Below are 12,453 nucleotides of genomic sequence, written 5' to 3' on the forward strand. Positions count from 1 at the left end.
AGCCAACAGTCTGGTCCTGCTCTGGAGGTTGGGGATTTTACTGTGAGGAACGTCCCTAGAGTTGCTATAAGAACGCTTCCAAGATTTCGGGGGAAAAGAGGACTGAGCGTTGGACTTCAATAGATTTGGGCAGGCCCTCCACCATGAGTAAAGGGGTAGGTGACCCATTTATGTGATAATCAAAGCTCTGATCAAATTGCCATGAATTAAATTAGATTTTCCTTCAATGATCAAGGATATTGTATATTCACCCCTAGCAAGATGATACAGGATGTCATCTCTTTGTCTCCAGGACTCTTACGACATGTTTGAGATGAATGGAGAAGTGGATGTCAAGATGAAGAAAAAGAAGAAGATAAAGAAAAAGGATAGGCTAGAGGGCATGAAGAAGGAGATGGACATTGTGAGTGTGATTCACAAGACAAGAAGGAGAGAGAGTTGGAGAGAATATGCCAAATTAAATGAAATGGGACAGAATTGCAGCATAAATACATTGCAGCTTTTACAGTCTGTCAATCTTTATAGGATGACCACGAGATCACAATAGAAGAGCTAGAGATGAGGTATACCACCAGTGTTACCAAGGTAACTAAATTACAGTTTATGTCCGTCCGTCCGTCCGTCCGTCCGTCCGTCCGTCCGTCCGTCTGTCTGTCTGTCTGATGAAACAGACTTGCTAATATAAAGTAAATGCCCCCTCTCTCCCTCTCACTCACTCTCTCCACCCTCCTCCTCCTCCTTCCCTCCCCTCAGGGCCTGACCTCCAGCAAAGCCGCAGAGGTTCTGGAGCGGGACGGCCCCAACGAACTGCTCCCCCCCAAAGGGACCCCAGAGTACGTCAAGTTTGCCCGCCAGCTGGCCGGAGGGCTGCAGTGTCTGATGTGGGTGGCAGCCGTCATCTGCTTCATTGCTTTCGGCATCGAGTTCTCCAGGGGAACCCTTGGCTGCTTTGACGATGTGAGGAGGATGGGCGGGGAGAGAAAAAGAGGGAGGAGAGAGGAAGGGTAGGAGGAGAGATGTGGAGGCAGAGGTAGAGTAGGAGTAGGAGACTAAAGTTACACTGGGAGGGTGAAGGAGATGCTAAAGTTACACTGGGAGGGTGAAGTAGATGCTAAAGTTACATTGGGAGGGTGAAGTAGATGCTAAAGTTACCTTGGGAGGGTGAAGGAGATGCTAATGTTACACTGGGAGGGTGAAGGAGGGGCTAGTTACATTGGGAGGGTGAAGGAGAGGCTAAAGTTACATTGGCAGGGTGAAGGAGAGGCTAGTTACATTGAGAGGGTGAAGGAGAGGCTAAAGTTACAATGAGAGGGTGAATGAGAGGCTAGTTACATTGGGAGGGTGAAGGAGAGGCTAAAGTTACACTGGCAGGGTGAAGGAGAGGCTAGTTACATTGAGAGGGTGAAGGAGAGGCTAAAGTTACAATGAGAGGCTGAAGGAGAGGCTAAAGTTACAATGAGAGGGTGAAGGAGAGGCTAAAGTTACACTGGGAGGCTGAAAGAGAGGCTAAAGTTACGCTGGAAGGCTGAAGGAGAGGCTACAGTTACACTAGGAGACTGAAGGAGAAAATACTGTATGTGAAGAAAGGGGAATACATACGAATACAACATGTATTACAGCGTCAATATAATGTAACTGTTTGTTTCATCACTATTGCTCTGTGACCACACCTGTCTACAGCTGTACCTCGCCATCACTCTGATCACTGTTGTTGTGGTGACTGGCTGTTTCGGTTACTACCAAGAGTTTAAGAGCACCAACATCATCGCCAGCTTCAAAAATCTAGTGCCACAGGTAAAGATATGGAAATGCATTATAACTAGAGAAATACATTATAACTAAGGAAATACATTATAACTAAGGAAATACATTATAACTAGAGAAATACATTATAACTAAGTAAATACATTATAACTAGAGAAATACATTATAACTAGAGAAATACATTATAACTAGAGAAATACATTATAACTAGAGAAATACATTATAACTAAGTAAATACATTATAACTAGAGAAATACATTATAACTAAGGAAATACATTATAACTAAGGAAATGCATTATAACTAGAGAAATACATTATAACTAAGGAAATACATTATAACTAAGGAAATACATTATAACTAAGGAAATACATTATAACTAAGGAAATACATTATAACTAAGGAAATACATTATAACTAGAGAAATACATTATAACTAAGGAAATACATTATAACTAAGGAAATACATTATAACTAAGGAAATACATTATAACTAGAGAAATACATTATAACTAAGGAAATACATTATAACTAAGGAAATGCATTATAACTAGAGAAATACATTATAACTAAGGAAATACATTATAACTAAGGAAATACATTATAACTAAGGAAATACATTATAACTAAGGAAATACATTATAACTGGAGAAATACATTATAACTAGGGAAATACATTATAACTAAGGAAATACATTATAACTAAGGAAATACGTTATAACTAGAGAAATACATCATAACTAAGGAAATACATTATAACTAAGGAAATACATTATAACTAAGGAAATACATTATAACTAGAGAAATACATTATAACTAAGGAAATACATTATAACTGGAGAAATACATTATAACTAGGGAAATGCATTATACATTGTTAACAGACAAGGAAATAACAGCCATAAATACCCATACAACAGTTATTTTGTTATTGTAAGAAATTGTTTACTTTCATGACAAAACTATTCCTTTCATCAAGACTGATCATAATCCACTCACTACTGCACTGAGGCAAGGCAGTCAGTCCATCAATCAATCATTGAAATACAGGGATTTGGTATAACCATCTATCTCTTTCTAGCAAGCCCTGGTGATCCGTGACGGGCAGAAGAACCAGATCAATGCCATGGACCTGGTGGTGGGAGACCTGGTGGAGATCAAGGGTGGTGACCGCGTGCCTGCTGACATCCGAATCATCTTTGCCCAGGGCTGTAAGGTAGGTACACTAGGCCACCAGTTCCCATTATAGACCACTAACACACTTTCAACCCAGAAGTAATGGCTAAGGGTGTTGATGCAGGTTGAGCAGGAATGTGAACATATGGCTAGAATTCCGGTTAGGATTAGTGTTAGGGTTATAGTTAGAGTTAGGGCTGAAGCTAGGATTAGGGTTGATCCGGGATGTGGACATGAAGCTAGGGTTAGGGTTAGGTTTACGGTTGACCCGGGGTGTGGACATGAAGCTAGCGTTAGGGTTAGGGTTAGGTTTAGGTTATGCAGAAGACCCGGGCTTGAACCCTGGTTGGTTTCATATGTTATAACCCTGTCAGTTCCTTGATCTCATCATCCCCTCCAGGTGGATAACTCATCCCTGACAGGAGAGTCAGAGCCCCAGAGCAAAACCCCGGAGTGTACCCACGAGAACCCCCTAGAGACCAAGAACATCGCCTTCTTCTCCACCACCTGCCTGGAAGGTAGACACATCACAGGAGGCTGCTGAGGGGAGGACGGCTCATAATGATGGCTGGACTGGAGTAAATGGAATTGCATCAAACACATGGAAACAATGTGTTTGATGAGTTCGATACCATTCCATTTATTCCGGACGATGAGCCTGTCCTCCCCAATTAAGGTGCCACCAACCTCCTGTGCTACCTAAACACGCACACACGCACACGCACACACACACGCACACGAACACACACCTACACATACACACTGCCACCACTGCCTGATAGGTACTACAGAAGGACACCAGAGGAGGTTGGTGGGAGGAGCTATAGGAAGATGGGCTCATTTTAATGGCTGAAATGGAATAAATAGAACGGAGTCAAGCATGTTGCTCCCATGTGTTTGATGTGTTTGGTAGTATTGGTACCATTCCATTGATTCCACCACCAGCTTCCTTTGACAGACACACCCCTTATTCAATCACACACAGAAACGATTCACACAGAAACACTTACACTCATAACAACAAAAATTTGCAAAAACATCAACATTATACTCATAATGTAATCTAAAATCCCCTTTCCTCTGCTTGGCCCCTACCAGGAGTGGCCACAGGAACGGTCATCAACACGGGTGACCGCACCATCATTGGCCGCATTGCCAGCTTGGCGTCAGGCGTAGGCAATGAGAAGACGCCAATTGCCATAGAGATTGAGCACTTTGTTGACATCATTGCTGGGCTGGCCATCTTCTTTGGCTTCACCTTCTTCGTGGTGGCCATGTTTATCGGCTATGCCTTCCTGGAGGCTATGATCTTCTTCATGGCCATCGTGGTGGCCTATGTACCTGAGGGGCTGCTGGCTACTGTCACTGTGAGTCAACACTGAGGCTCTGGTCTGTCTACGCCTATATCAAGTTGGTTATTAACAGTTTTCATCAACCATCTCCCTCTCTCTCCCTCCAGGTGTGTCTGTCACTGACGGCCAAGCGTCTGGCCAGGAAGAACTGTGTGGTGAAGAACCTGGAGGCTGTGGAGACCCTGGGCTCCACCTCGGTCATCTGCTCTGACAAGACGGGCACTCTGACCCAGAACAGGATGACTGTGGCCCACCTGTGGTTCGACAATGTGATCCATGCCGCAGACACCACAGAGGACCAATCAGGTCAGAGCTTTGACCAATCATCCGAGACATGGCGATCGTTGGCGAGAGTGGCAGGACTCTGTAACCGGGCCATCTTCAAACCCAACCAGGAGTCTCTGCCTATTCCTAGGGTGAGCAGATAGACACCAACCTCAACACACATTCATTCACAGACACAGCATCAATGAAAAACTATATGATTTATGAGTTACCTTTTTTCCAATGCACCTATGTGCAACAGAGAATAGTGGTGGGCGACGCCTCAGAGACGGCTCTGCTGAAGTTCACTGAGCTGGCCATAGGGAACATGATGGAATACAGGGAACGCTTCAAAAAGGTTGTTGAAGTACCATTCAACTCCACCAACAAGTTCCAGGTAAGAGGCCTGATTTTCTGATCTGATTTCAAGTCAGTCTGTTGAAAGTGTTTATATAATCTACAGTATGTTGTATAGGTGTATCATGTGACTATGAGAAATAATTTAATGGCATGACCAGAATGAGCTATTTGTGTTTGAATCGTACACTGTCTCCCCCCGGTGGCGAGTAGCTGTCAGTGCATGAGTTGGAGGACCCCATGGACCTGCGCTACCTGCTGGTGATGAAGGGGGCGCCAGAGAGGATCTTGGAGCGCTGCTCCACCATCCTGATCAAGGGCCAGGAGATGCCTCTGGAGGAACAGTGGAAAGAGGCCTTCCAGACCTCATACATGGACTTGGGGAGCCTGGGGGAGAGAGTGCTGGGTAAGGGACAGTGTTGGGGTGTAGTGAACTACATGTAATTCAACTAGTAATTGAACTACATTTTGCAGTAACTTGGTGGTAGTTGAACTATATTCAAATCTTGGAAGTGTTTTCAGTAGTTTTCCTTTTTTAGTGTTACTTTTTGGGCCATGTAGCTTTGTAGCTAACTACTGGAACTACACAGTACTTTTTTGGGCTAAAATAAAATATGGGAGAAGTAGGCAAAAATGTCCTTTCTTTTTCAGCATCAGACCTGCCAAATATTTTGTGTTTAATAGGTTAAATGACACATTCTGTTAACATCTGACTGCAGAGTGAACTGTTCTTGCAATTTGTAGTCTATGACATTTCAGATTTCACGTAGTTATCACAACGTGAATAACTTTTCCAAGTAACTTTAGTTGAGTAAACTGTTTTTTATGGTGGCTTTAGTATAGATTAACTTGTATTATTTTGTAGCTTGGTAAACAATATTTTCAGAGTAGCTTCCCCAACACTGGTAAGGGACCGTACAAGGCTATAGGAAACCATGCACGAAGGTTGAAGGAACAAGCCAAGAGAGAAACGCAACAGGATCAATTGACTACAAGAGAGGATGAGGGGAGAAAAATCACATCTAGAAAATGTGAAAATACAAGATAGTACCACAGAAGCTTTATAAGCTATCAGGGGGAAATTGGTACCTTAATGGTATCTCTTCTTTGGGCCCATAAATAACCACTAACCCCTCCAATCTGTCCAAACATTTATCTCCAGGTTTCTGTTACATCTATCTAAATGAGAATGAGTTCCCTCGTGGTTACAAGTTTGACTCTGATGAGATGAACTTCACCACGTCTGGTTTGTGTTTTGCTGGACTCATCTCCATGATCGACCCGCCCCGCGCCACTGTGCCTGACGCTGTCATGAAGTGCCGCACGGCTGGAATAAGGGTACGAGGGTAAAATGGGGGAGAGTTCGGGCAAAGGAGAAAGACAGAAAGAGAAAAATGGAGAGAGAGAGTTAGAACGTACAGTGCCTTGCAAAAGTATTCACCACCCTTGGCGTTTTTCCTATTATGTTGCATTACAACCTGTAATTTAAATATATTTTTATTTGGATTTCATGTAATGGACATACACAAAATAGTCCAAATTGGTGAAGTGAAATTTAAAAAATTACTTGTTTCAAAAAACAAAACGGAAAAGTGGTGCGTGCATATTTATTCACACCCTTTGCTATGAAGCCCCTGAATAAGATCTGGTGCAACCAATCACCTTCAGAAGTCACATCATTATTAAATAAAGTCCACCTGTATGCAATCTAAGTGTCACATGATCTGTCACATGATCTCAGTATAGATACACCTGTTCTGAAAGGCCCCAGAGTCTGCAACAAAACTAAGCAAGGGGCACCACCAAGCAAGCGACACCATGAAGACCAAGGAGCTCTCCAAACAGGTCAGGGACAAAGTTGTGGAGAAGTACAGATCAGGGTTGGGTTATAAAAAAATATCCAAAACTTTGAACATCCCACGGAGCATCATTAAATCCATTACTAAAAAATGGAAAGAATATGGCACCTCAACAAACCTGCCAAGAGAGTACCGCCCACCAAAACTCATGGACCAGGCAGGAGGCCATTAATCAGAGAGGCAACAAGGAGACCAATGATAACCCTGAAGGAGCTCCAAAGCTCCACACTTTAAGCCGTACACTCCACAGAGCTGGGCTTTACAGAAGAGTGGCCAGAAAAAAGCCATTGCTTAAAGAAAAAAATAAGCAAACACGTTTGGTGTTCGCCAAAAGGCATGTGGGAGACTCCCCAAACATATGGAAGAAGGTACTCTGGTCAGATCAGACAAAAATGTAGCGTTTTGGCCATCAAGGAAAACGCTATGTCTGGCACAAACCCAACACCTCTCATCACCCCGAGAACATCATCCCCACAGTGAAGCATGGTGGTGTCATGCATCATGCATCATGCTGTGGGGATGAAACTGGTCAGAATTGAAGGAATGATGGATGGCGCTAAATACAGGGAAATTCTTGAGGGAAACCTGTTTCAGTCTTCCAGAGATTTGAGACTGGGACGGAGGTTCACCTTCCAGCAGGACAATGACCCTAAGCATACTGCTAAAGCAACACCTGAGTGGTTTAAGAGGAAACATTTAAATGTCTTGAAATGGCCTAGTCAAAGCTCAGACCTCAATCCAATTGAGAATCTGTGGTATGACCTAAAGATTGATGTACACCAACAGGAACCTATCCAACTTGAAGGAGCTGGAGCAGTTTTGCCTTGAAGAATGGGCAAAAATCCCAGTGGCTTGATGTGCCAAGCTAATAGAGACATATCCCAAGAGACTTGCAGCTGTAATTGCTGCAAAAGGTGGCTCTACAAAGTATTGACTTTGGGCGGGTGAATAGTTATGCATGCTCAAGTTTTCAGTTTTTTTGTCTTATTTCTTGTTTGTTTCACAAGAAAAAATATTTTGCATCTTCAAAGTGGTAGGTATGTTGTGTAAATCAAATGATACAAACCCCCCAAAAATACATTTTAATTCCAGGTTGTAAGGCAACAAAATAGAAAAAACTCCAAGGGGGTGAATACTTTCGCAAGGCACTGTAGCTTATACAAGGTAACAGGCCATCATAGTCTCCCTCATTGTGTCACGTCAACCTATATCAACTCATTCCACTGTGAACTCCCTCAGGTAGTCATGGTGACAGGTGACCACCCGATCACGGCCAGAGCCATCGCTGCCAACGTTGGCATCATCACAGAGGGCAGTGAGACAGTAGAGGACATCGCTACCAGGAAACGCATCCCAGTGGAGCAGGTCAACAGGAGGTGGGTCTTGTTCCCCAACACCAACACGGTCTGGCAGGGTTAGGACTCTGACTCTCACTGTGGTTGATCAATCTCCTGTGACAGATTTGACTATTTATGCAGAGTTTGTATATCAAGTAAGAAGGAGTGAGAACTCCTAATACTTCCTGGAGGTAATAACACTAAACACTGTCAGTGGATTAGACATGTATATTCTATTCTATCATATTCTAATATATTCTATGTGGTCTTCAGGGATGCCCGTGCCTGTGTGATCAGTGGTGGTCAGCTGAAGGACATGAGCAGTGAAGAGCTGGATGAAGCGTTGAGGAGTCACCCTGAAATGGTGTTCGCCCGCACCTCCCCCCAGCAGAAACTCATCATCGTGGAGAGCTGTCAGCGCCTGGTGAGCCCCCCCACACTCACACTCACACACACACACACACACACACACACACACACACACACACACACACACACACACACACACACACACACACACACACACACACACACACACACACACACACACACACACACACACACACACACACACACATATATACCAAGTCTTTAGTCACACTGCATTCCAGAGAGGTTTTTGGTTTGGCTAACCCTTCTTTTTTGTCATGTTATCTCTCTCAAACCCTCTCTTTCTCTCTCACTCTCTCACTTTCTCTCTCACTAAGGGCTCCATTGTGGCTGTGACAGGCGATGGGGTGAACGACTCCCCTGCATTGAAAAAGGCAGACATCGGTATTGCCATGGGCATAGCTGGCTCTGATGCAGCTAAGAATGCAGCTGACATGATTCTGCTGGATGACAACTTTGCCTCCATCGTCACAGGGGTGGAGCAGGGTGAGTGAGAGTGTCTTAGCAAATCACAAAACACAACAATAGCCATTTTAACAGGCAGATTACAATTGAAATGTATCCTGTGAACCAATATTTGGTTTCACAAAGTTAAGCCTTCATGATACTAAGTAATACTGATATTGAGGGATTGATTTCGACCATATCTGACACCCAGGCCGTCTGATCTTTGACAACCTGAAGAAATCCATTGCGTACACACTGACCAAGAACATTCCGGAGCTCACACCCTACCTCATCTATATCACTGTCAGTGTTCCTCTGCCATTGGGCTGCATCACCATCCTCATGATCGAGCTGGCCACTGACATTGTGAGTCTCCTCCTCTTCCTCTTCCTCACCCCTCATCCCCCTGCACTATAAGACCATTCTAGAATGATGCCGATTATCCTTCTTCTATCCCACAGTTTCCCTCTGTGTCTCTGGCCTATGAGAAGGCAGAGAGTGATATTATGCATCTGAAACCCAGGAACCCGCGTAAGGATAGGTTGGTGAACGAATCTCTGGCTGCCTACTCCTACTTCCAGATTGGTGAGGGTTCATGTCTGTTCCTGTAGTAATAAAATGTCTGGAAAAGGCCTTGCTTTTTAACTAGGTCCTTTGAGTCCAATTGATCCTTGAAGCTGAATGATTTATTGACCAATATTCAAGGTGATAACCTACAAATAGTCTATTAGTACATTTTTCATGTCCAATTTTCTCCTCCCTCCCTCTATTTTGGTTTATCTCTCCCCCTCTCCCCTTATCCAGGAGCGATCCAGTCTTTCGCTGGTTTCACAGACTACTTTACAGCGATGGCCCAGGAAGGCTGGTATCCCCTGCTGTGTGTGGGGCTCAGGTCCCACTGGGAGAACGTCCATCTGCAGGACCTGCAGGACAGCTATGGCCAGGAGTGGGTGAGTGTGTGTGGCTTAAGGTAGGATAGATATGGCCAGGAGTGGGAGAGTGTATGTGGCTTACTGTAGGATAGATATGGCCAGGAGTGGGTGAGTGTGCGTGGCTTACTGTAGGATAGATATGGCCAGGAGTGGTTGAGTGTGTGTGGCTTACTGTAGGATAGATATGGCCAGGAGGGGTTGAGTGTGTGTGGCTTACTGTAGGATAGATATGGCCAGGAGGGGTTGAGTGTGTGTGGCTTACTGTAGGATAGATATGGCCAGGAGGGGTTGAGTGTGTGTGGCTTACTGTAGGATAGATATGGCCAGGAGTGCGTGAGTGTGTGTGGCTTACTGTAGGATAGATATGGCCAGGAGTGGGTGAGTGTGTGTGGCTTACTGTAGGATAGATATGGCCAGGAGGGGTTGAGTGTGTGTGGCTTACTGTAGGATAGATATGGCCAGGAGTGCGTGAGTGTGTGTGGCTTACTGTAGGATAGATATGGCCAGGAGGGGATTTGTGTGTGTGTCTTATGGCCAGTACTGGACGAGTGCGTGTAGCTTTACAGCGCCCTCACTTACCTGTAACTCTTGGAAATGTCTATTGAAAATCTCCTGTCTTCTCTGTTCTGCAGACATACGCCCAGCGTCTGTATCAGCAGTACACCTGCTACACTGTCTTCTTCATCAGTATCGAGATCTGCCAGATCGCTGACGTGTTGATCAGGAAAACTCGCCGTCTGTCCATCTTCCAGCAGGGCTTCTTTAGGTCAGTGGATGTTAACTGCATGGAACAAATGTCTCTTACTCCCTACATACAATCATATACTCCCTGTTATGCATCGTTCATGAAAGGATAGTGGCAGAGAAGGCTTCCAACAAAATAACTTAGGATGTATCAATCTTGATGGGACTAATAAAACATTGTTTGACCATCCTCCATGTTTTCTGTTTGTGTGCAGGAACAAGGTGCTGGTGAGTGCCATTGTCTTCCAGCTGTTACTGGGTAACCTGCTGTGCTACTGCCCAGGGATGCCCAACATTTTCAACTTCATGCCCATTAGGTACTGTTACACTCTGTTTGACTTGAATGGTTATCGATTCATCTTCTCTGTCATTGTTTTAATGGCTTTCATGTTGGTTTGTTCATGCATGTAACTCCCCCTTACAGGGGCCAATGGTGGTTTGTTCCAATCCCATACGGAATTCTAATCTTTGTCTATGACGAGATAAGAAAGCTGGGGGTCAGAAGACATCCAGGAAGTAAGTAGCCTTGCTGGCTTCTGTCTTATCCATCCATTCATCCATCCATGCATCTATTCATCCATTCACCTACCCATCCATCCATCTATTTATCATGCATCTATCCATCCATTCCTTGCAGTAGTCTGCCCTAATTCTGATTATTTCCATTCCCCTCTCACAGGTTGGTGGGACCAGGAGCTGTATTATTGAGATTAGAGGGCAGATATCTAGACCAAAGCCAAAGGTAGAAAGATGCAGGTTAGCGTTTTCCGTCATGAATCTTGTTCTGGAGGCAGCTCTGCTCTGCAGTGGTCACTAGTTGGCCCAGCCACAAAGTCATAAAATATTATTTTAATCCTAACCCTAACCTTAACCACACTGCTAACCCTAGCTAATGGCTAACCCTAAACTTAAATTCATTTTTGTTTTCATGAATTTTTACAATAAGTCCAATTTGACTTTGCAGCAGGCCTATGAGGAAATCTCTCAGTTCTGCCTCTAGGACAAGACTCGTGACAATAAACGTCAACCTGTTGACGTTTATTGTTATACAAACTGAGTCTGGCTAGCAAACTGTCCTCCATCTTGGCCCCAAACATTCCATTACAAACATTGGTGCCATGGTGTCTATTACAATTTAAATATCAAACAAGGTTTGCCAAACTCTATACAAGTGTAGCTCTGAATATCCTAAACCATTTCTGATACGGAACCAAATATTATACATTGAAATAATAACCATAAATTCTTATGTGATATGTTTTTAAAGACACACCTCCATGTTCTAATACAAAAAAATAAGAATGCTTGATGTGAGTTTGTCATATCAATTATAATTTAGAATCCTTTCCTTTTGTAAATCCAGTATGTATATGTCTGTGTGTGATTGCCTTTTGCTTCTGAATTCCATTGCCTTTTTATGTATAACATCAAACATATTTGCCGTCAAGGGTTCTTTCTTGGTGATAATGTTGGAGGTACAGTAGCCTATATGCATTGTATTTCTGTATTTGTATGAATAAAGTGTGTCAAATATAATGTATTGTATGACTTCATAGTCTAGAGAGATACCTGAAATGTTTCTTCACCATTCTAATTTCAATTCAAATTAATGAATCACTTTTATTAAAAGCCAGACACTCAGGGGTTTTGTACATTGTGTAGCTCAGTCTACCTCTGGTTGATCTAATCTTATCTTGTCCTACATCTGTCCACACAGATGGTAATATGGCTTTGACACCTCCACAGTGAAAAAAAGCTTACCAATATTGAGGGATATGATGTCATTGATGTACTTCCTTTCCTTTTAGGTCATTTCAACGCACGATGGCGCC

General features: G+C 43.6%; 1 protein-coding gene across 1 annotated transcript; it reads left to right on the forward strand.

Moving 5' to 3' along the window:
- LOC139564349 (potassium-transporting ATPase alpha chain 1) lies at positions 1-12,157 on the forward strand. Its single transcript, XM_071383815.1, has 22 exons — positions 1-155; positions 293-403; positions 526-585; positions 754-957; positions 1,681-1,794; positions 2,845-2,979; positions 3,340-3,457; positions 4,038-4,306; positions 4,399-4,707; positions 4,818-4,952; positions 5,126-5,318; positions 6,075-6,250; positions 8,011-8,147; positions 8,382-8,532; positions 8,816-8,984; positions 9,157-9,311; positions 9,407-9,530; positions 9,750-9,895; positions 10,510-10,643; positions 10,837-10,938; positions 11,046-11,137; positions 11,301-12,157. Exons 1-22 carry the CDS (start codon positions 144-146, stop codon positions 11,327-11,329), a joined length of 3,075 nt encoding a protein of 1,024 aa, XP_071239916.1. The 5' UTR covers positions 1-143; the 3' UTR covers positions 11,330-12,157.
- The last annotated feature ends 296 nt before the right edge of the window (positions 12,158-12,453 follow it).

This window comes from Salvelinus alpinus, chromosome 35 (assembly GCF_045679555.1).
Source record: "Salvelinus alpinus chromosome 35, SLU_Salpinus.1, whole genome shotgun sequence".
Classification (NCBI taxonomy): Eukaryota; Metazoa; Chordata; class Actinopteri; order Salmoniformes; family Salmonidae; genus Salvelinus; species Salvelinus alpinus.